Source organism: Atractosteus spatula, unplaced genomic scaffold, assembly GCF_055471065.1.
Source record: "Atractosteus spatula isolate fAtrSpa1 unplaced genomic scaffold, fAtrSpa1.hap1 Scaffold_73, whole genome shotgun sequence".
NCBI classification, from domain to species: domain Eukaryota; kingdom Metazoa; phylum Chordata; class Actinopteri; order Semionotiformes; family Lepisosteidae; genus Atractosteus; species Atractosteus spatula.
Window position 1 is genome coordinate 145,001 of NW_028296905.1, and position 22,931 is coordinate 167,931.

The following is a 22,931-nucleotide window of genomic DNA, read 5'->3' on the forward strand; positions in this document are numbered from 1 at the left end:
TTTATTTCCCTTGCGTTTTTGTCTTCTTCCCACGTTCTCTCTCTTCACTGCCTTCGTCCCCGCTCTATTTCACTTCAGCCTTTCACTCTTGCTTCCTTCCAATGAGGACGGAGCTGCAGGAGAAAGGGCGCTATAGAGGATCGCTGTGGAGAGCTGCTGCTGTGCTTTGACATCTGAGCTCTGTGGAAAACGATCTCAATACAATTCTGAAAAACGCGACTCCCCGAACGCAAGCCGAACAAGTCTCCACAGCCGAAGCGCTGTGTCTCTTTTCAGCTGGCGATAAACCTTTCCTCGATCCTTTGCGGACTTGTAAAACTGTTCACGATCAGAATAAAAAACGCTCACGCTAATACACAAGCACCCGTGTCTCGCCAAAGCTGACAAATAAACAGACGGACAAACTGCACTGCACGTGTGAACAGGGGAATGAGCGAGCGAGCGGGGATAGGGCGCCTCCTGCGCTTAAAAGCTTACAGCACCTGGTATTCCCAGACGGTCTCCCATTCAAGTACTAACCAGGCCCATCCCTGCTTAGCTTCCGAGATCAGATGAGATCAGGCGTGCTCAAGGGGGTGTGGCCGTAAGCGAGTGCAAGGCTCGCTGGCACCCTTCTTATAGAGAGGACAGCTCCGTCACCTCTTTTACGACGCTGCTTTATTTCCCTTGCGTTTTTCTCTTCTTCCCACATTCTCTCTCTTCACTGCCTTCGTCCCCGCTCTATTTCACTTCAGCCTTTCACTCTTGCTTCCTTCCAATGAGGACGGAGCTGCGGGAGAAAGGGCGCTATAGAGGATCGCTGTGGAGAGCTGCTGCTGTGCTTTGACATCTGAGCTCTGTGGAAAACGATCTCAATACAATTCTGAAAAACGCGACTCCCCGAACGCCAGCCGAACAAGTCTCCACAGCCGAAGCGCTGTGTCTCTTTTCAGCTGGCGATAAACCTTTCCTCGATCCTTTGCGGACTTGTAAAACTGTTCACGATCAGAATAAAAAACGCTCACGCTAATACACAAGCTACCGTGTCTCGCCAAAGCTGACAAATAAACAGACGGACAAGCCGCACTGCACGTGTGAACAGGGGAATGAGCGAGCGAGCGGGGATAGGGCGCCTCCTGCGCTTAAAAGCTTACAGCACCTGGTATTCCCAGGCGGTCTCCCATCCAAGTACTAACCAGGCCCGTCCCTGTTTAGCTTCCGAGATCAGACGAGATCAGGCGTGCTCAAGGGGGTGTGGCCGTAAGCGAGTGCAAGGCTCGCTGGCACCCTTCTTATAGAGAGGACAGCTCCGTCACCTCTTTTACGACGCTGCTTTATTTCCCTTGCGTTTTTCTCTTCTTCCCACGTTCTCTCTCTTCACTGCCTTCGTCCCCGCTCTATTTCACTTCAGCCTTTCACTCTTGCTTCCTTCCAATGAGGACGGAGCTGCGGGAGAAAGGGCGCTATAGAGGATCGCTGTGGAGAGCTGCTGCTGTGCTTTGACATCTGAGCTCTGTGGAAAACGATCTCAATACAATTCTGAAAAACGCGACTCCCCGAACGCCAGCCGAACAAGTCTCCACAGCCGAAGCGCTGTGTCTCTTTTCAGCTGGCGATAAACCTTTCCTCGATCCTTTGCGGACTTGTAAAACTGTTCACGATCAGAATAAAAAACGCTCACGCTAATACACAAGCACCCGTGTCTCGCCAAAGCTGACAAATAAACAGACGGACAAGCCGCACTGCACGTGTGAACAGGGGAATTAGCGAGCGAGCGGGGATAGGGCGCCTCCTGCGCTTAAAAGCTTACAGCACCTGGTATTCCCAGGCGGTCTCCCATCCAAGTACTAACCAGGCCCGTCCCTGTTTAGCTTCCGAGATCAGACGAGATCAGGCGTGCTCAAGGGGGTGTGGCCGTAAGCGAGTGCAAGGTTCGCTGGCACCCTTCTTATAGAGAGGACAGCTCCGTCACCTCTTTTACGACGCTGCTTTATTTCCCTTGCGTTTTTCTCTTCTTCCCACGTTCTCTCTTAACTACCTTCGTCCCCGCTCTATTTCACTTCAGCCTTTCACTCTTGCTTCCTTCCAATGAGGACGGAGCTGCAGGAGAAAGGGCGCTATAGAGGATCGCTGTGGAGAGCTGCTGCTGTGCTTTGACATCTGAGCTCTGTGGAAAACGATCTCAATACAATTCTGAAAAACGCGACTCCCCGAACGCCAGCCGAACAAGTCTCCACAGCCGAAGCGCTGTATCTCTTTTCAGCTGGCGATAAACCTTTCCTCGATCCTTTGCGGACTTGTAAAACTGTTCACGATCAGAATAAAAAACGCTCACGCGAATACACAAGCACCCGTGTCTCGCCAAAGCTGACAAATAAACAGACGGACAAGCCGCACTGCACGTGTGAACAGGGGAATGAGCGAGCGAGCGGGGATAGGGCGCCTCCTGCGCTTAAAAGCTTACAGCACCTAGTATTCCCAGGCGGTCTCCCATCCAAGTACTAACCAGGCCCATCCCTGTTTAGCTTCCGAGATCAGACGAGATCAGGCGTGCTCAAGGGGGTGTGGCCGTAAGCGAGTGCAAGGCTCGCTGGCACCCTTCTTATAGAGAGGACAGCTCCGTCACCTCTTTTACGACGCTGCTTTATTTCCCTTGCGTTTTTCTCTTCTTCCCACGTTTTCTCTCTTCACTGCCTTCGTCCCCGCTCTATTTCACTTCAGCCTTTCACTCTTGCTTCCTTCCAATGAGGACGGAGCTGCGGGAGAAAGGGCGCTATAGAGGATCGCTGTGGAGAGCTGCTGCTGTGCTTTGACATCTGAGCTCTGTGGAAAACGATCTCAATACAATTCTGAAAAACGCGACTCCCCGAACGCCAGCCGAACAAGTCTCCACAGCCGAAGCGCTGTGTCTCTTTTCAGCTGGCGATAAACCTTTCCTCGATCCTTTGCGGACTTGTAAAACTGTTCACGATCAGAATAAAAAACGCTCACGCTAATACACAAGCACCCGTGTCTCGCCAAAGCTGACAAATAAACAGACGGACAAGCCGCACTGCACGTGTGAACAGGGGAATGAGCGAGCGAGCGGGGATAGGGCGCCTCCTGCGCTTAAAAGCTTACAGCACCTGGTATTCCCAGGCGGTCTCCCATCCAAGTACTAACCAGGCCCATCTCTGTTTAGCTTCCGAGATCAGACGAGATCAGGCGTGCTCAAGGGGGTGTGGCCGTAAGCGAGTGCAAGGCTCGCTGGCATCCTTCTTACAGAGAGGACAGCTCCGTCACCTCTTTTACGACGCTGCTTTATTTCCCTTGCGTTTTTGTCTTCTTCCCACGTTCTCTCTCTTCACTGCCTTCGTCCCCGCTCTATTTCACTTCAGCCTTTCACTCTTGCTTCCTTCCAATGAGGACGGAGCTGCAGGAGAAAGGGCGCTATAGAGGATCGCTGTGGAGAGCTGCTGCTGTGCTTTGACATCTGAGCTCTGTGGAAAACGATCTCAATACAATTCTGAAAAACGCGACTCCCCGAACGCCAGCCGAACAAGTCTCCACAGCCGAAGCGCTGTATCTCTTTTCAGCTGGCGATAAACCTTTCCTCGATCCTTTGCGGACTTGTAAAACTGTTCACGATCAGAATAAAAAACGCTCACGCGAATACACAAGCACCCGTGTCTCGCCAAAGCTGACAAATAAACAGACGGACAAGCCGCACTGCACGTGTGAACAGGGGAATGAGCGAGCGAGCGGGGATAGGGCGCCTCCTGCGCTTAAAAGCTTACAGCACCTGGTATTCCCAGGCGGTCTCCCATCCAAGTACTAACCAGGCCCGTCCCTGTTTAGCTTCCGAGATCAGACGAGATCAGGCGTGCTCAAGGGGGTGTGGCCGTAAGCGAGAGCAAAGCTCGCTGGCACCCTTCTGATAGAGAGGACAGCTCCGTCACCTCTTTTACGACGCTGCTTTATTTCCCTTGCATTTTTCTCTTCTTCCCACGTTCTCTCTCTTCACTGCCTTCGTCCCCGCTCTATTTCACTTCAGCCTTTCACTCTTGCTTCCTTCCAATGAGGACGGAGCTGCGGGAGAAAGGGCGCTATAGAGGATCGCTGTGGAGAGCTGCTGCTGTGCTTTGACATCTGAGCTCTGTGGAAAACGATCTCAATACAATTCTGAAAAACGCGACTCCCCGAACGCCAGCCGAACAAGTCTCCACAGCCGAAGCGCTGTGTCTCTTTTCAGCTGGCGATAAACCTTTCCTCGATCCTTTGCGGACTTGTAAAACTGTTCACGATCAGAATAAAAAACGCTCACGCTAATACACAAGCACCCGTGTCTCGCCAAAGCTGACAAATAAACAGACGGACAAGCCGCACTGCACGTGTGAACAGGGGAATGAGTGAGCGAGCGGGGATAGGGCGCCTCCTGCGCTTAAAAGCTTACAGCACCTGGTATTCCCAGGCGGTCTCCCATCCAAGTACTAACCAGGCCCATCCCTGTTTAGCTTCCGAGATCAGACGAGATCAGGCGTGCTCAAGGGGGTGTGGCCGTAAGCGAGTGCAAGGCTCGCTGGCACCCTTCTTATAGAGAGGACAGCTCCGTCACCTCTTTTACGACGCTGCTTTATTTCCCTTGCGTTTTTCTCTTCTTCCCACGTTCTCTCTCTTCACTGCCTTCGTCCCCGCTCTATTTCACTTCAGCCTTTCACTCTTGCTTCCTTCCAATGAGGACGGAGCTGCGGGAGAAAGGGCGCTATAGAGGATCGCTGTGGAGAGCTGCTGCTGTGCTTTGACATCTGAGCTCTGTGGAAAACGATCTCAATACAATTCTGAAAAACGCGACTCCCCGAACGCCAGCCGAACAAGTCTCCACAGCCGAAGCGCTGTGTCTCTTTTCAGCTGGCGATAAACCTTTCCTCGATCCTTTGCGGACTTGTAAAACTGTTCACGATCAGAATAAAAAACGCTCACGCTAATACACAAGCACCCGTGTCTCGCCAAAACTGACAAATAAACAGACGGACAAGCCGCACTGCACGTGTGAACAGGGGAATGAGCGAGCGAGCGGGAATAGGGCGCCTCCTGCGCTTAAAAGCTTACAGCACCTGGTATTCCCAGGCGGTCTCCCATCCAAGTACTAACCAGGCCCGTCCCTGTTTAGCTTCCGAGATCAGACGAGATCAGGCGTGCTCAAGGGGGTGTGGCCGTAAGCGAGTGCAAGGCTCGCTGGCACCCTTCTTATAGAGAGGACAGCTCCGTCACCTCTTTTACGACGCTGCTTTATTTCCCTTGCGTTTTTGTCTTCTTCCCACGTTCTCTCTCTTCACTGCCTTCGTCCCCGCTCTATTTCACTTCAGCCTTTCACTCTTGCTTCCTTCCAATGAGGACGGAGCTGCGGGAGAAAGGGCGCTATAGAGGATCGCTGTGGAGAGCTGCTGCTGTGCTTTGACATCTGAGCTCTGTGGAAAACGATCTCAATACAATTCTGAAAAACGCGACTCCCCGAACGCCAGCCGAACAAGTCTCCACAGCCGAAGCGCTGTGTCTCTTTTCAGCTGGCGATAAACCTTTCCTCGATCCTTTGCGGACTTGTAAAACTGTTCACGATCAGAATAAAAAACGCTCACGCTAATACACAAGCACCCGTGTCTCGCCAAAGCTGACAAATAAACAGACGGACAAACTGCACTGCACGTGTGAACAGGGGAATGAGCAAGCGAACGGGGATAGGGCGCCTCCTGCGCTTAAAAGCTTACAGCACCTGGTATTCCCAGGCGGTCTCCCATCCAAGTACTAACCAGGCCCATCCCTGTTTAGCTTCCGAGATCAGACGAGATCAGGCGTGCTCAAGGGGGTGTGGACGTAAGCGCAAACAAGTCTCGCTGGCACCCTTCTTATAGAGAGGACAGCTCCGTCACCTCTTTTACGACGCTGCTTTTTTTCCCTTGCGTTTTTCTCGTCTTCCCACGTTCTCTCTCTTCACTGCCTTCGTCCCCGCTCTATTTCACTTCAGCCTTTCACTTGTAGCGGCAATGGTTGTTAATAAGACAGAATTAAGTGTTGCTGTGCTTTTTCTAATGAGGCCCCATCTCTCTGTTCATCTGTGTGGTGCAGCCACAGAGAAACTATTCATGCAGGCTGATTTAAAGATGTTTTCTTTTGATAAGGGACAGCTCCCAAATGGGGATGCACTTAGCTAAGCCTGGCTATCATGATCAATGGTCATCCATTGGCGCCTATCTGTCTAGGGTGTGCCAGATGGACATCTGGACTGCATTCCTAAGTGTCAGGAGTAAGTGACTCACATCTCACCTTGATCAACCAATCAGGGACTGGTAGGGCCGAGTAACCCACGTGGGACTCTGATGCCCATGGAACTTTCAGCCAATGAACGAGCTGAAGTTCCTCCAGGTAAAAACAGGCAACACAGAGGGCCTGAGAGACTATTTCCTGGACTTTTCTAAAGGGAATTCAAAGGAGAATTCCAGGGCAGGACGGCCCAGGAGCAGAAGGCTCCCAAGGGCAGGACATTCTCGCAGTGCGCCTCCTGACCATCCTAAGACTCAGCCCGGACAACCACGGAACGGCCAGTGTGTCCGAGTGCCAGAACTTTCCTTTGTTCTAAGAGTCTAGAGCGGAGGTTGCCAGAGAGTAACCAGAGGATCCACCTGAGGTAAGCACCAGCAGCAAGCCTTGTGAACAGGTCGGAACTGTGGACAGCTGAATCACTATTCAGAACTAGCGCTTCTTCAGGAATGAACCGGTCCTCTTCCTGACTTGCTGGGACCCACAGTCATCTTTTGTCCTGTGCACAAACTTTGCTAGTTAAAGCCAACACTAACTAGCCGGTCAGTGAGCATCTGCAGCACAGCACAGCCTGGCACGGAGCCAGAGAGCCCGCAGGAGATCTGAATCCCCAGAGATTGGATGAGTATTCAACTTCAATGCATTACAGCTTGAGAATTCAATTGTTATCCCAACCAGTTGATATCAATTTAATTCCTAAGAGTTATGTACTTGTTTTCAGTATCTAATGTAGAAGTTGTAACCAAGTTCACTTTATGAAACGATCTAAATGAATGATATACTGAACGTATGTCCTCTTGATATATGTAACTCTTTGTAACTGATTGTATATATACCTTTTGTATTCTGATAACCCTCTCGATAAGATCTGTTAGGTTTATATGCATATTTTATGTATTAATAAATGTATCCTCGTGTATTAGTACCCGTGTGTGTGTGCGTTGTTTGAGTTATATCGCATGGTTGGATTCTAAGGCCATTAAAAGAATCATTTTGTGATTTACGGCTACAATTAATAAATGTCCCCGTACATGCCCAAACCCTACAGAACTGGTGCCTTCAGAGAGCACACTACATTTATTGGCATCCCTGGACTCATTTCAGTCATACCTGGGCTATGGTAAGACTGAAATGAGTCAACCAAGCGGAATAATCAATAGAAAACGCCGCGGGTTTCATACGCGACAATACAGTGTGCTGAAAGCCGAAAGGAAAAAAGTTCCCCTTGCTCTTTAAGCAGTGCTTGATTGTTTTGTGATCTTTTGCGATCTACCGGGTTGATTGCATACTTGATCTTGTGGTTTTCTGTGGTAGAACTGTGATTTCGTACTTAAAAGTAATACTCTTTAAGTTTAACGATGGTTGCTAAAAGGTCTGAATTCGAGTCGCTATTAAGCACTCTCTCTAGCAGCGACAGGTCTGACCACGATCTCCGTCATATCTCCGTCAGCGGAGAAGCTAGGAGAATAAACCTCCATTCTCTGAGAGAGCTAGCGAAGGACATGGAGAGATTTGACCCTGCAGTGTCAGAGAATAATATCGAGAGTTATATTCAAGACCTCAGGTATACCCTGCAGTACCTGCCAAACGCCACAGAACAGGAGAAAGTGTTTCTGGTCAGGAAAACTAGCAGCAGAGCTGTACATGAGTGGATGGCTAGGCAGATGAAGAAAGTCTGTGATGACTTTGAAGAGCTGTGTCAAGCACTTATCAGAATACAGTGCGTTTATTGACCCGACTGCCGCGATAGCCACCGCCCTTAACATTAAGCACGAGAGAGCAGAGTCCCCTCGCGAATATTACGAGAGACTTAGATGAACTTATTTTGCAGGGCGAAATGATGAGGGTTGCGAAGAGAACACACATTTCAAGGGTTTATTCATTGCGAATCTCCACCCGTCAGTCAGAAAGATGATCTTAATGCATACAGATGCACAGACCATGAAAATGACTGATATTAAGAGATTCGTGCAGAAAGCCTGGGAGTATGATGTCCAAAGTCGCTCTGAGCAAAAAGCTGTTAAAGCGACTGTGTTCGCCGTCAGAGCCAGCAGGGTTAATTCCCCCCTGCTCGAAGGAGCACAGGCTCCTGAGCTGGCTTAGCCCCGTTCCAAAGCAGGCACACAGGACCGCACCCAGCGTCCTAAGTGCCATGAGAACACCGGGGAAGGGAAAGGGCTAGATAAAGCTGAACAAAAGGATTCAGTAGCCGCCCGCCTGGCCAGGATTGAACAAGTTTTATTAGGACATAGACAACCGCTCCCCAAGGCTGCCGGAAGCGTGAATGAGCTGATACTATCCACTGGAGGAGGCGGAGACCCGCCCCCTCTCCCTCCCTCAGTCTATCTGATTGAGTGGAAGGGTTCCTGCCTGGATGAGGTCAGCCACTCGCAAGCGAGTGCTGACTCCACCCCTGAAGTCACAGAGCAGGCAGTAAAACAGAGAGGAAAAGCAGGAAGCTTTTACCTCAAGGCTGCCATGGGAGATGTCTTACACAGTGAGACATTGATTGACACTGAGGTTGAAAGGTGTTTGATGTCATACAGCAAGCTCAAACGGGTAGAAAAAGAAAAGGGCATGCGACTCAGAGAGGAACCTTTGGTGGATCACCAGAAAGGCAAGGTGTGGAAACAGTTCAAGGCTCCTAAGCCTTCTGTACAGAAGGAAAGGGGGGCCAAGAGGCAGACTGTGCTCACACAGTGCCCACTGAACACAGAAGCCTATGTGGAGATTCCTTCTGTTCCCTCTGGACAAGAAATAAAAATATTTTCTTGTTCCCCGGATATAAAGGGAAGTCATGTCCCGGCTGAGGTCACAACAGCCTCCATGCCACAGGAGCGGTGCTCCAAACAGCCGCCTGATCCACCAGGTAAAGCACACCCCTTTTACATCCCTAAAGAGGAGCAGATCTCCCCACCTGGCGATGAAAAGGAGCTTTCCCTGTGCACCCTGGCACCCAAGAGGGGTCAGGACCACCACCCTGCAGTGGTGGAAGGGATCCAGATGGCAGGAGAGCAGGTTGGTGATGTAGCCCTCACCCTTAGCCCTGAGAGGTCCTCTATGAGTGAGAATCTGCTTGAGCAGCTGTCACGGGGCCACCGCCAGGTGCCCCTGGTGCAACATTCACAGGTTAGATAGGAGGTCCAGCTGGACGCTGAGACTACTGCGCTGTGGACACACCTGATCCCAGATGCCGATTCCCTCTGCTGTGACCCAGGGAACCTGCAGTCAGGTAACATTATTTTTCACAACTACCAGGTAGTGAGTGAGACCGACCTGATTTTCCTGCCTCAACGGCAGGGTTTCCAACACACCCAGTCCCCCAGAAGGGACAGGGAATGAAAGCCAAGCCGGTTTTCCTACAGCCACCAGCTCAGTCTGTCAGTCTGAGTCTGACCAACAGTGGTTCAGCCAGACTGGAGCTGGATTATCAAGCCACCCGCCTGCCAGTGCAGAACACGGAGAAGTGGGGTGTCAGAATCCCCGCCTGCACTGACATGGGCCTGGTGGGTGATAGCGAGTTCGAAGACTGTGAACTGGCTATCCCAGTGCTGGGGCAGCTCACTGAACCCCTAGCGAGGGAAGGGGGGAGCGAGCAGGTGTCCTACACCGGCCCCTAGCGAACGACTGTAAACATGCCGATAGAGGGATTCCTCAATCAGGAAGTGTGCAGGGTGGACCTGAACAGTGAGAATGGGGTAACAATTCCAGATCACTCAGGTGCTCTAGATGACCACTCAGCCGGGGGTCAGGCATGCTCCACCGCTGCACCGCCCCCTGCAGGGTTCCTAGAGCACAGGCATAAACAAATCGAAAAAGCAGATGCCCTGGAAATGGAGGAGCAGCATCAGCAGCTGCGTCAGATCTCCCCAGATTTCCAGGATGTTGGTGCCCAAGATGCCACATGGCATAATGAGAAAGACGCTGCGCCAGCTTAGAAAGGCAACAGTCACTCAGAAGGAGATGACTGGGATCAGCTACCCTAAAAGACTTTTGGGAGGACTGATTTCTGCTGCCACTGTTGTGCATTTGCTATTTCTGGTAGGTTTGTTTGCTACTGGCACTCTCACCCTGACTGCCCCAAGAAGGCAGGTGTCAGAGATGCCAGAGGGTAGTGACAGACTGTATCAACAGCAGCAAAAGTTGGAAAGCCTAGGGAAAACCCTACAGGCAATTTCCTATGCAACAGGGTTAAACCTTATCCCCCAACCAGTGGACATGATTGCCGGTGTTATACAGTGGGTTTATGCTTGTGTGCAACAGGCCAGAATGTTGACACAAGACCTGTTAAGGGAGTTCAGTGCCACTGTAGCCAGTCTAGCCATGGCACAAATCCCAACCCACTTTATTCCACTCTTCTCAGTAGAGGAGTATGTGACATTAACCACCCCATCGCTCATAGCTCACCCAGAAAGCAATCCAAGATTGAATTTGGTTCCAAATCTTGAGATGGGTATGGCTACGAAAGCTATCCATTGGCTGTGTCTAAATGATTCACCAATGAAGGGTATAGGCTACTAACGAACAGAGGTAGGTTAATGAACCCCATGAAGAGCAGGTGGGAAGTAAATGGCTGGTCAGCACACCACACTTAACTGTCACTATGACTTGTGACAGGCATGATACAGCTACCACAATGCAGCTACCTAACCAACAGTTTCCTGCAAGTTCCCAAGGAGGCCATAGTACAGCATGGTAACTTAACACTGTACGGTCTGGAACCAGACAACATAAGACCAAACTGGAGGTCGTGGATGCCTTCAGGTGCCACACTATTGAATTGGATAGAAATCCAAGAAACACTACGCCCTGAAGAGGTACAGGTAGTTAGTTTGCTTTAATGGAACAAACCTCCAACCCACCCTGGCAGGTGCCCAACACAGGTGTCGTGGTTTATCAGGGGGGCTGGGAACAGGAACTGTTGTTATTGTAACACTACTGCCGGGTAGCTGGGTCATGACTGACAGTGTACTCTGAATGCTGTACTCTTACATCAAGATGTACTCCGGGTAGCATGAATGAGTCAAAGGTAGCATGTCAAAAGAAAGGAAGTTACTTCTTCCCAAATATCTGCCTACAGAGGTATCAGATATTGACAGTGAACTTCCTGATGTGTAATGCCTAGACTGAGATGATGTCTCCTACCGTGTTTATACATACTCCAGATTTTATTCATCCTGTTTGTTCCCAATGCTGGTTCCGGTATGAATTCTCGAGGAGTAATGTGGACATTTAAGGTTAATGTTCTAATGACAAGGGACATCACTTAACTCTGTTTTGTTTTGAAGGCAACAAAGCCTCAGGACCTCGTGACCTTCAAAAAGGGGGGATATGTAGCGGCGAGGCTTAATAATAAGAAAGAATTAAGTGTTTCTGAGCTTCCCAAATGAGGCCCCATTTCTCTGTTCATCTCTGTGGTGCAGCCACAGAGAGACCATTAGTGCAGGGTGATTTAAGGTCCTAGGACAGCTCCCAAAGGGGGATGCACTTAGCTAAGTCTGGCTATCATGATCAATGGTCATCCACTGGCGCCTATCTGTTTAGGGAGTGCCAGATGGACATCTGGACTGCATTACTAAGTGTCAGGACTAAGTGACTCATATCTCACCTTGATCAACCAATCAGGGACTGGTAGGGCTGAGTAACCCACGTGGGACTCTGATGCCCATGGAACTTTCAGCCAATCAACGAGCTGAAGTTCCTCCAGGTAAAAACAGGCAACACAGGCCTGGAGATTCAGATTCGGGAGATTCAGTAAGATTCTGGAGAGGATTCTGTGGACTGTTCTAAAGGGAATTCAAAGGAGAATTCCAGGGCAGGACGGCCCAGGAGCAGAAGGCTCCCAAGGGCAGGACATTCTCGCAGCGCGCCTCCTGACCATCCCGAGACTCAGCCCGGACAACCACGGAACGGCCAGTGTGTCCGAGTGCCAGAACTTTCCTTTGTTCTAAGAGTCTAGAGTGGAGGTTGCCAGAGAGTAACCAGCAGCAGGCCTCGTGAACAGGTCGGAACTGTGGACAGCTGAATCACTATTCAGAACTAGCTCTTCATCAGGAACGAACCGGTCCTCTTCCTGACTTGCTGGGATCCACAGTCATCTTTTCTCCTGTGCACAAACTTTGCTAGTTAAAGCCAACACTAACTAGCCGGACAGTGAGCATCAGCAGCGCACCGTCGCAAGCCGCACAGCACAGCCTGGCACACAGCCAGAGAGCGCGGATTGGACAGCAACAGCCTGCAACTGTTTCTTTGTGCCCGCAGGAGATCTGAATCCCCAGAAATTGGATGAGTATTCAACTTCACTGCATTACAGCTCGAGAATTTAATTGTTATCCCAACCAGTTGATATCAATTTAATTCCTAAGAGTTATGTACTTGTTTTGAGTATCTAATGTAGAAGTTATAACCAAGTTCATTTACGAAACGGTCTAAATGAATGATATACTGAACGTATGTCCTCTTGATATGTGTAACACTTCGTAACTGATTGAATATATATCTTTTGTATTCTGATAACCCTCTCGATAAGATCTGTTAGTTTTACATGCATATTCTATGTATTAATAAATGTATCCTCGTGTATTAGTACCTGTGTGTGTGCGTTGTTTGAGTTATGTCGCATGGTTGGATTCTAAAGCCATCAAAAGAATCAACTTTGTGATTTACTGCTACAATTAATAATTGTCTCAGTAAATGCCCAAACCCTACAGAACTGGTGCCTTCAGAGAGCCACAACGTTACATATTTGGCGTCCCTGAACGGCTATGAAACACTACACCTGTGTTTATTAAAGCTCCGTTCTGAGTTTCTCTCTTTGCTTCACACTTATGGTACTCTCTAATCTTTAATAATATCCTGAAAGGGAAAGGAACAGAGGCACATTTAGATAGCCTTTGCTTTGTGAATTAAGAACTGTTTGGGGTGTCTGTAATCAAGGCACGATTTTACGGTAAAGTATGTATTCAAATGTGTAAGACCGAAATATAAAAGCTGCACCACAGTGTACTGTGTAACTGTTCTGCATTTTTAAGATCTGCAGTTTTCTACGCATCTTGGATTCTTTTCATTTCTTTTAATTGGATGTCTTCTTGGATTTCTTACTCGCCCGCTCGATTTGTAATATGCGCATCAAACCTCCCCACTGAATAAAACAGCTTCATGTGCCACAGCATTCCACAGTAAATAAGGTTTGCACCATGTATTATGCGACCCCTAGTGAAATATTTAAGTGTTGGCTCCAATGTGAGGAATTTAATGAAACCTGAAAAAGAAATGCATGCAGAAAATGTCAGCAATTCAAAGCATGTAGGCAGTATGAATAAAACAATGCAGAGCTCAGTAAAAACAATCTGAAGCCGTAATTCCCTTCATATCCCAAGCAGTGCATTCTGACACGGTGGCTGTACAGAAGAAAATGAGAAATGCCCAACTTTACCCACCTCATTGCGGTTACTGCTACTCCTGCTTCAGTAGCTTTAAGATTCTCCTGACATCTGATTGTCTTGCATCTAACATTAAGAGGATTTCTCTGCTGGCCACGAGACACGAACTGGCAACTTTCCAGCCACAGGCACAGATCCCTAGCCACCGCACCACCCCATATATTATAGATGGTACTACGGCGCTGAGCTCACTCTGGTGCAGTTCAGCAATGTGAGATTAAGGGCAGTAACACATTGGATCAGAAGATTGTAGGATCATCTCCTGCTTGACTCGTGTTGCTTTTAAACCTATCAGGCTCCTCAGTAATAAATGTCCTCTGTGTAAGTGAACTGCACCTGAGAGCTATAGAACCACACATTGGGTCAATTGCAACAAACTTTCGAAAGGAGCAGACAGCTGCGGACTAGTTAACACGGTTCTATCTAGAGATCATCTCCAGCTCTGAGCTCAATTGCAACGAAAAACCACGTGGAACAAACCTGGAGAGCAGCTGAATTTATGCTCAGGTTTCAGCACTGTTGTTTTTTTCTAATCAACACTAACTGCAGGGGTTCTGAATCAAAACCTTTCAATTATTCTGATCAATGTGTTAATATGTAGGTCATAATTGTTATTTTTTCTGTCTCGTTCAAGTATATAACTGGAAATCGATATTTTAATTTAGTTATTTCCAACTCAACAACGGCATATATTTTAAAATATTGCAGATCTGGGTAAGTTTGCTCTCAAAAGCAGGAAACTTAGAACAGGACTTAACTTCCACATTCAATTTATTGGTGATTCTTTGCTACGCACTGAACCTTTTTATTTGTATCTTGAACAGAGAGAGCTATAAAGGGGCCTGAATCAAGTGTTCAGAATCATGCGGATCAGAAAATTGTAGATCTGACTCCTGCCTGGCTTGTCAATCGGGCTCCTCAGTAATAAATGTCCTTTATGTAAGGGAACTGCACCTGACAGCTATAGAACCACACATTGGGTCAATTGGAACAAACTTTTGAATGGAGCACAGAGCTGCGGACTAGTTAACCAGGTGTTAACCATACTGTCTGGAGATCATCTCCAGCTCTGAGCTCAATTGCAATGAAAAACCGTGCGGAACAAAGCTGGAGAGCAGCTGAACTTGTGCTCAGGTTGCAGCACTGTTGTTTTTCTAATTAACACTAACTGCAGGGGTTCAGAATCAAAGCTTTTTAATTATTCTGGTCAGTATGTTAATATGTAGGATATGAAGTATGTGGGTATATGTAATATCATAATCATTTTTTTTTGTCTGTTCAAGTATATAACTGGATATTGTCGATAATTTAGTTATTTCCAATTAATTATTCCATATATTTTAAAATATTGCAGATCTGGGTAAGTTTGCTCACAAAAGCAAGAAACTTAGAACGGGACTTATACAAAGAGACTTTGTTTATGTTTTTTTTCTTATACTACATTGACCAGATGGTGTGCTTAAGTCTTCCATAAAACGTCCATAGAAGAGAAGGGTTTTGCTGCATTAACTTCTGGGTTATGGGCCCAGCACGCGTCAGATGCGCCACTCTGCTGTGTGATGAGAGTGTCAACACAACTGTTCTTTCTATGCCTTCTAAAAGTACACCTGAGATGAAAAGTTGCAATGGTAAAAGATGCCACATTAAGCACTTGGTGTTCTTTAGTACAGATCTTCACACTGTGCTCTACATAGACATGCCTTCAAGATCGCTGAGAAACAGAGCTCCTGCTTTCCGACACTACTGATTCTTTAATCGTAAATCATCAATTCTTCAACAAGAATCGGCGAATCGAAACCCAAACACATATTCACATCGGTGTCCTAGTCTAATAACATTATGATGTAAGCATTAAAGAATCTGTGTGGTCTTGTGTTATTTTTCTTACCATAAGAACCATAAAATTGTTTCCCAACTTGTCGGGATCGCAGGGAGTAAGTTCAGATTAATCCATTGGGATTGTACTGGATTTGATTGAGATTTTGAAATGTTCCTTGCAAAGTTATTCGAAGTTGCTTGAACTTTTAATAAAAAGGTGATCTGAAACTTCTTAGCTTAAAATCTCTAATGTTGCTGTCACTAAACTTGGACGTGATGATCCAAAGTTGTGTAGTGTGATTTTATTCTTCAAGAATTCTCTCTGTGTGAGCCTTTACTGTGACATGAGATTTCGTTTACATTATCTACATGGAGTATGTATGAGTACACATGATTATGAGTAAATATAGTGAAATATAAACATATCAAATGCAGATGAACACGAAATCAAGAAAATCACATTAAAATCTCATGGTAAACCAAGGTTTGAGTTTTACAACTTCAAGTACAACAATTTCATTACAAAAAGAGCAGGATGAAGACATTAAACACAAAACAGACACATTAAAATACAGAATCAGGTATTTAAATTGCCACCTGGGCAGAAATGTTACTGGGTGTTAACAGGTGAGAACAGTCCTGTGACTCACCATTCATTCTGACAATGGAGCAGCAGGAGGTGAAACTCTGGACAGAAACTGCAGACAATGGAGCAGCAGGAGGTGAGACTGCAGACAAGGTGAAAAAGAGAGTGAATGAGACAGGAGCAGGTAAAGGTTTATTCCATAGTGAAAAGAAAAGAGACACAATGTTTTGGCTTTGGTGCCTCCTTCATGTATGAGGGACAGCTGATAAATCAAACAAAAGAACAAAAGACGGGAGTGGAGAGGAGACGAGCAGGAGAGAAAGAGCTTCAGCACTCAGGTGGTGTGAAGTCAATGAGACGGAGCTGGAGAGCTGTTCTCACACTGACAATACCAGCTAACAGCTCTGACCTCTCAGTCACTCTGCTCCTCTGGATAACTGAGACAATGAGTTTACAAGTGCTCTTTCTGTCAGAATGCTGCTGGTTTGTCAGAGAGCTGCAAAATGTTAAATGTGGACAAAAAATGCTTCATTCAAATCACAGTCTTTTAGGGACTTTTTTTTCTTATTCTATCAACATTGCAGTCTTTTTTCTGAAAAATGAAACAAAGGATTACTATAAATTATAGAAATCATAAATTATAATAAAACCAACCTTTATTATGAATAGAGATATAAAACTATCTATTGTAATCAGAAATATAATTTGTCTAACTAATTACATGCCATAAAGCCCATAGAACTAATGGATGCACAGAACATGTAGAATGGTGTACTTAGATTATCAGAAGGCTTTTGACCTACTTTCCATTTCACATTTTCTGTTTAAAAAATGATTTTCAATACCTGATCTCTTGGATGTCTTGGAGATATCAAACCAATTGGCAACAGGAATTGTTCACATTACCGTCTATTAGCAGACATTGTTTAGATATGAATCCATTACATTAAAAGTTTGATCCCGTTATTTCAATACACGTTTAAGTACTGTTATTTATTTCAATACAGGCGAAGGATCTGGAAATATATGAAAATACAACATATATATATATTTGTATGTGTATATATATATAGATGTGTATATTTTATGTACATATATTTGTAAACAATGCTACATTATTTTTCATTGTATATTCAACAAGATACAACATACTGAAAGTCCTTCACGTGAAGTGCATAGCAACAATCACTAAGGAAGTGCGTCATGTGGCAGGATGTAGGAGGAGTGATCGCTCAGTTCCTGTTCCTGCTTCAAGTATGAATTCAAACCCTTGCAATCATATAGACCCGTAGGTGCGTAGGAGTCTTAGTGTTTGTCATTTCAGTATCAGCATAGCACTCTCTCTGTATTTGTGATCAACTTTGGTTAAATATGACAATTTTACTGTTCAATCTGGAAACTGAGCTTTACGTTTTCATGGAGGTTTTGCTCAAATCGATCGTGTATGAAGTTTCACGAGTGTTTCGAAGCAGGATGTCTGACTCTGAGGATGAGATTGAAAACAAACTCCACAGCATCTCCCAGATACTGGTAAGACGGGCCGTGTTTAAAATCACACAGTGTGTGGAGGAGAGTGTCGGGAGTGAAATGGCGCAGCTGAAGAAGGAAAACGAGAGCCTGAAGTGGAGATTGCAGCTGTGGGAGAAGGAGTCGGGAGCAGGAGGAGATCAGGGTACCCAGACGCTTCCCTGTGAAGTCCCTGCAGGAATAAAGGAAGAAATGGACACGAAACTGCAGCTCTCAGGTCAGTGGGGTGACTTGTATGTAGTCAGGGTGTGTGTGAGTTTAAAAACAGTGTCTTTAACTTCCTCACTGGTGAGAATATAGTGCAGAGACGCAGAGTGAAGTGGGAAAGACTTGCGTGATGTAACAACGGGATTCTTAACTGGAAACTGAACTGTTTTGTCCGGTTACAGTGTTTCACTGAATCAGATAATAATACAACGTAATTAAGAAAGAAGACTTATGTGTATATATATATATTGTTTTTACGTTTTATTGGTTTATATTATTATATGTATGCTAATGATTGTGTATACAAAATAATTTTAATTGGTTTAAGTATTGCAGTCCTCCAGGGCCTGTGTCTGTATTAACTAATCTCAATGCAGTCTTAATGTACTGTAGTGTCCAGTCAGTGTGTGTAATTAACCTCCCTCTCTCTCAGTGCAGTGTTAATGTACTGGAGTGTCCAGTCAGTGTGTTTGGATCAACCCCTCTCTTTCTTTCAGTGCACTGTTAGTGTAAATGTAATGTACTTGTGATATTATTACAGTAGACTTACTTTTTCATGGTAGTTAGGTTTCTAACATAGCTTGTATTTATAAAATCGCCTATAATCAGAACACCCCTTTATACCCACTTATTCCCCTCTGCTTAAACAACCCAAATCGATTGGGAGTGTACTAGTACATGCATGTATGTAGTTTAAAGTATAATAAAAAGTGTGATACAGCTTAACTTCTCTTGACTTGCCTTTCCTCTTTGTACTTGTCATATCGATGGTGATGCTGCATGATAACTAGTGACTAGTTCCCAAAGAGGAACTCAGCTGCATGGTGTATAAGAGTTGAATTTTTTATGTTTCCCACATTCTTTACATTTTTATTTACAGTATTTGAATTTTTTTGTTCACCACTAAATGGCTATACATGAATTTGTGTAAAAATGTTATGTAAAGTACTTGTCTGCTGTATTTTTAATCCCTTTTCACGTTATCTGTGTTAAAAGAGATTAAATGTGTTTGAATCTTTGATGTATATCAAGTTTGGAAAATGAGTTTTTAAAACTTAAATTACATGCTACTAAATAATATCTTTGCTATCTCAAGTTTAAAATGTAAGCTACTTTTTCCGTGGATAGTACTTCCTTTTGAGCGCTACTCTAAGCTCGTATTAAAGTTCAGGGCTAAATACTAGATCACATGGCCTCAGCTATCATTATTATGCTGATTATACTCAAATATACATCCATACCAAACCTGACACTGATGTAGCTGTCTCTTTTCTATCTAATTACATCTCTGACATAAAAACTAGGATGACTGAAAATTTCCTTTATCTAAACTGTGACAAGACTGAAGTCATGCTTATTGGAACCCCCCCATCAACTTTGTAAAGCCAGTCCTGTAACCCTATCTGTAGATGGTTCTGTACTTGAGCTTCAGTCTAAATTGGAAAAACTTGGGGATGATATTTGACTCAGGCTTGACATTTGACCAACATGTGCAACATATTGTCAAAACAAACTTCTTTCTTTCGCCTCAGAAATATTGCTCAACTACACCCTATATTATCGTTAACTGGCTGAAAAGTTTTTTCTTCTTCCAAATCGACCACTATAACGCTCTGCTCTCTGGGGTTTCTAAATCCACATTGAACAAACTCCAGTAAATTTGGCAGCCAGAATCCTGACCAGGTCTAGTACAAGTGTTCACATTACTCATTATGTGAGTCTAGTACAAGTGTTCACATTACTCCTATCCTGGAGTCCTTGCACTGGCTTCCTGTTAAGTTTCGTGTCAACTTAAAATTCCTCCTGCTCACCTATAAGGCTCTGCTTGGCTTGGCACCTCAGTACCTGTCTGAGTTATTATCGCTCTACTCCCCACCTCACAGCCATCTCTCTTCTGTTTCTGGTCTCCTATCTTTCCCCCAGTCCATCTACACTCTATGAATGAAAGGCCCTTCTGTTATGCCCTAAACTCTGGAACTCTATCCCCAAGGATATCAGAGAGTCACCTTCTCTAAACTCCTTTAAATCCAGACTCAAAACTTTCTTCTTTAGAAGAGCCTTTATTTACCTGTTCTTTACCCATCTGCTCCTACTGTATTTTGTACCACAATCTGCTGTCTCCTCAAACAGTGTATTCCCATCATGCTTATATTGTGGTTTTTTTGTTGTTGTTGTTGGCATTATGTAGAGCACTTTGAGAAGTTTATTATTATTATTATTATTATTATTATTATTATTATAAAGGTCTTGTTTTCTTGTCCTGTGTTTACAGGCTCAGAGGCCAGTGCTCTCCCTGATGCTGGGGAAAGGGCTCCTCTTGAACAGCAGCACAGTGAGGAGGAGTGGGGCTCCAATCTGATGCAGGAGACAGAGCTCACTGTTGCAGAAGGGAAAGAGACACTCAGTGAGCAGCACACAGAGAGCAGACAGAGTGTCGAGGATCTGGACTCTGTGCCCATGATGAAGATAGAACCTGAGTGTGAGACACCTGGACTCTTAATATTAACGGAGAAGATTAATCATCTGGATACCAAGAATATTGCAGAACATTGTAATGAACTTTACTGCATCACTGTACATGAACTCAAAGAAGAACTGAGTAAGTTTAATGTTACAGAGCAGGACATGGAGCCCCAGTTGATTCACACTGCTGACCAGCACACTGAAGGACACGATGGAGAAAACAAATCTCAGTTTCAGCACACAGAGCAAGACCATTCCATGGAGCATTTGCAGAATAAGAGACCACAGCACGATCAGAGGATGAGGAAGAATCACTCAAGGCCTTGCTCAGAAGGAGTGGACAAACTGCCATTATGGCACAGGGAGGAGCAGCGTTTCTGTCAGTCTAGCAAATCAAAACCCGACCAGCACCTTCAAACAGGAGAGAGACCTTTCAGCTGCAGTCAGTGTGGGAAGAGTTTTAGTCACTCATACCTCTTAAAAAGACACCAGCACATTCACACAGGAGAGAGACCATTCAGCTGCAGTCAGTGTGGGAAGAGTTTTAGTCATTTGCACCTCTTAAAACGACATCAGCACATTCACACAGGAGAGAGACCATTCAGCTGCAGTCACTGTGGGAAGAGTTTTAGTCAGTCAAGTACCTTAAAAACCCACCAGCGCATTCACACAGGAGAGAGACCATTCAGCTGCAGTCAGTGTGGTAGGAGTTTTAGTCAGTCAGGTCACTTAAAAACACATCAGCGTATTCATGCAGGAGAGAGACCATTCAGCTGCAGTCAGTGTGGTAGGAGTTTTAGTCAGTCAGGTCACTTAAAAACACACCAGCATATTCACACAGGAGAGAGACCATTCAGCTGCAGTCAGAGTGGGAAGAGTTTTAATGACTGAATCACCTGAAGAGCTCACCAGCGCATAAAATAAGATCCCTTTATTGGCCATATACAATTTCTTGTATTAGGTATTTGTCTTTTCACAACATGCTCACCATGAGGCCTGCAGATAGGGAGAGAAGCTTGGTGTCAGAGCACAGGATCAGCTCTTTGTACAGCATGCCTGGAGCAATCAGGATTAAGGGCTTTGTTCAGGGGTCCAACAGAGTAGTCTTCCTCTGTCAATTGAGGAATTTGAACTGGCAGTCTTCCACCCACAGACATAGATCCTTAACCACAGAGCCACCAGACTACCCTTAATTTCACAGGAGGGATACCTTTCAGCTGCAGTCAGTGTGGAAAGGGTTTTAGTGATTCAAATACCTTAAAAGCCAACCAGCATACTCACACAGGAGACCTTCAGAATCCACCAATGCAGTCACACAGGAGCGAGTTAGTTCATTAAGCTACAGTTAGTATGGGAAAACACACCAATTTAGTCACCAGTTTTCCACTGAAATCACTATTCGTTGAAGTAGGTAGCTGCGTTAGCATGTGACATTCGTTAAAGCTTCCACAGCTGACACATTGTGTTTTTTTTCTTCACTTTTCAGCATAGAATAAACCTTTACTTGTTCCTAAAATGTCTATTTGTTATAGTCTCTTTGTAGTCACCAACTTTTGATTTAGTCTAGTCAACTAAATTTTGACTGTTATTACCCTTACTTATGGTTGATTAGAACAGAATTAGTTTTAATCATGCCATTGACTTTATGTGTATAATAAAATGTATAAAGTTTTTAGTTTTATTCAGTTTTAAAATGAATTAAGTCTAAATTGATTTCTTTATTTCTGTTTGGTCTTGGAATGTTAAGTTTAGTCCTGTTTAATTTCCAATTAAGACTGTTCTCATTGGATAGGCTTGTAATTGTGTGACAGCTTTTAACTTACATTTTACATTTTGAGCAAGAAATGTGTATAAAACAGATTAGGTTCCTTAACTGTAACTCTTAAGAAAAAAAGTCCCACATCTGATTAAAATCTACCAAAAAGCTCAAAGTCTTTGTTGCACAATCTACATTTTATTTACCCCCAGAGAGAATAAATATCAAATACAAGAAATATGTATGCAATAATGGATAAATAATGAGGAAACAGAGATATTATATGAATCTCTCTTAATAAGAAAATCTATTTTGGCACCATTACTAATCCATATTTTTATGTTTTTTAACAGTTTTTTTTCAATGCAATTTTTTTTAAACCAGACAGGACCCGCAATATATATACACTTTAACAGCCACTAAATGCAATTAAACATTATTAAACATTATTTTCTCATGACCTCGTACGAATATGATTTGCAGTTCCTGCATAGCCAGACCTTTTGGTCATCCCTACCTTAGTGAGCATCTTTGCTTTTCTCTCAAATACAACATTCACTCCACAAAGAAGATAGATTATAAAAGTTCATAGGAGTGAAGTGATTCCTCCTGGTTTCTCGTACAAAAATATCTTGACCACCACAGAACAGATACCCATGTAGCTGATTCAAGATTCAACGCCTCACATCTTCGGCACATTCTTTGTTCTTTGGAGATTGTTATGATCAATAATGAACTTGTTTGGGGAAAAAAAATAATCAGATACATTGGTAGATGTTCTAAAAGCATTTAGGAGTTTTTGAAATAGCCATCAGAAAATGACAGAAAAGGAAAATTATGTACGCTTTCTCACACTGCA

At 45.0% G+C, this 22,931-nt stretch overlaps 1 protein-coding gene, 6 non-coding genes and 3 pseudogenes across 7 annotated transcripts; 1 reads left to right on the forward strand and 9 right to left on the reverse strand.

Annotated features, from left to right (window-relative positions):
• Positions 1 to 470: 470 nt before the first annotated feature.
• LOC148805374 (5S ribosomal RNA) lies at positions 471 to 589 on the reverse strand. The gene has a single exon (XR_016090367.1). It is a non-coding gene; the product is annotated as a 5S ribosomal RNA (ribosomal RNA).
• A 537-nt stretch (positions 590 to 1,126) lies between these two features.
• Positions 1,127 to 1,245, reverse strand: LOC148805375 (5S ribosomal RNA). Its single transcript, XR_016090362.1, has one exon. It is a non-coding gene; the product is annotated as a 5S ribosomal RNA (ribosomal RNA).
• A 537-nt stretch (positions 1,246 to 1,782) lies between these two features.
• On the reverse strand, positions 1,783 to 1,901 carry LOC148805376 (5S ribosomal RNA). Its single transcript, XR_016090363.1, has one exon. It is a non-coding gene; the product is annotated as a 5S ribosomal RNA (ribosomal RNA).
• A 535-nt stretch (positions 1,902 to 2,436) lies between these two features.
• Positions 2,437 to 2,555, reverse strand: LOC148805377 (5S ribosomal RNA; annotated as a pseudogene).
• Positions 2,556 to 3,092: 537 nt separating this feature from the next.
• LOC148805378 (5S ribosomal RNA) lies at positions 3,093 to 3,211 on the reverse strand (annotated as a pseudogene).
• A 537-nt stretch (positions 3,212 to 3,748) lies between these two features.
• LOC148805379 (5S ribosomal RNA) lies at positions 3,749 to 3,867 on the reverse strand. Its single transcript, XR_016090364.1, has one exon. It is a non-coding gene; the product is annotated as a 5S ribosomal RNA (ribosomal RNA).
• A 537-nt stretch (positions 3,868 to 4,404) lies between these two features.
• Positions 4,405 to 4,523, reverse strand: LOC148805380 (5S ribosomal RNA). The gene has a single exon (XR_016090369.1). It is a non-coding gene; the product is annotated as a 5S ribosomal RNA (ribosomal RNA).
• Positions 4,524 to 5,060: 537 nt separating this feature from the next.
• On the reverse strand, positions 5,061 to 5,179 carry LOC148805381 (5S ribosomal RNA). Its single transcript, XR_016090365.1, has one exon. It is a non-coding gene; the product is annotated as a 5S ribosomal RNA (ribosomal RNA).
• A 537-nt stretch (positions 5,180 to 5,716) lies between these two features.
• On the reverse strand, positions 5,717 to 5,835 carry LOC148805382 (5S ribosomal RNA; annotated as a pseudogene).
• An 11,655-nt stretch (positions 5,836 to 17,490) lies between these two features.
• Positions 17,491 to 21,207, forward strand: LOC148805383 (uncharacterized). Its single transcript, XM_088909743.1, has 2 exons — positions 17,491 to 17,863; positions 20,126 to 21,207. The coding sequence occupies exons 1-2, from the start codon at positions 17,491 to 17,493 to the stop codon at positions 21,205 to 21,207; spliced, it is 1,455 nt and encodes a 484-aa protein (XP_088765869.1).
• The last annotated feature ends 1,724 nt before the right edge of the window (positions 21,208 to 22,931 follow it).

Coding starts and splice junctions, on each gene's coding strand:
- LOC148805383 (XM_088909743.1), top strand. CDS start 17,491: ATGACAATTTTACTGTTCAATCTGGAAACTGAGCTTTACGTTTTCATG. Junction 17,864..20,125: donor CACGAAACTGCAGCTCTCAG/GTCAGTGGGGTG, acceptor CTGTGTTTACAG/GCTCAGAGGCCAGTGCTCTC.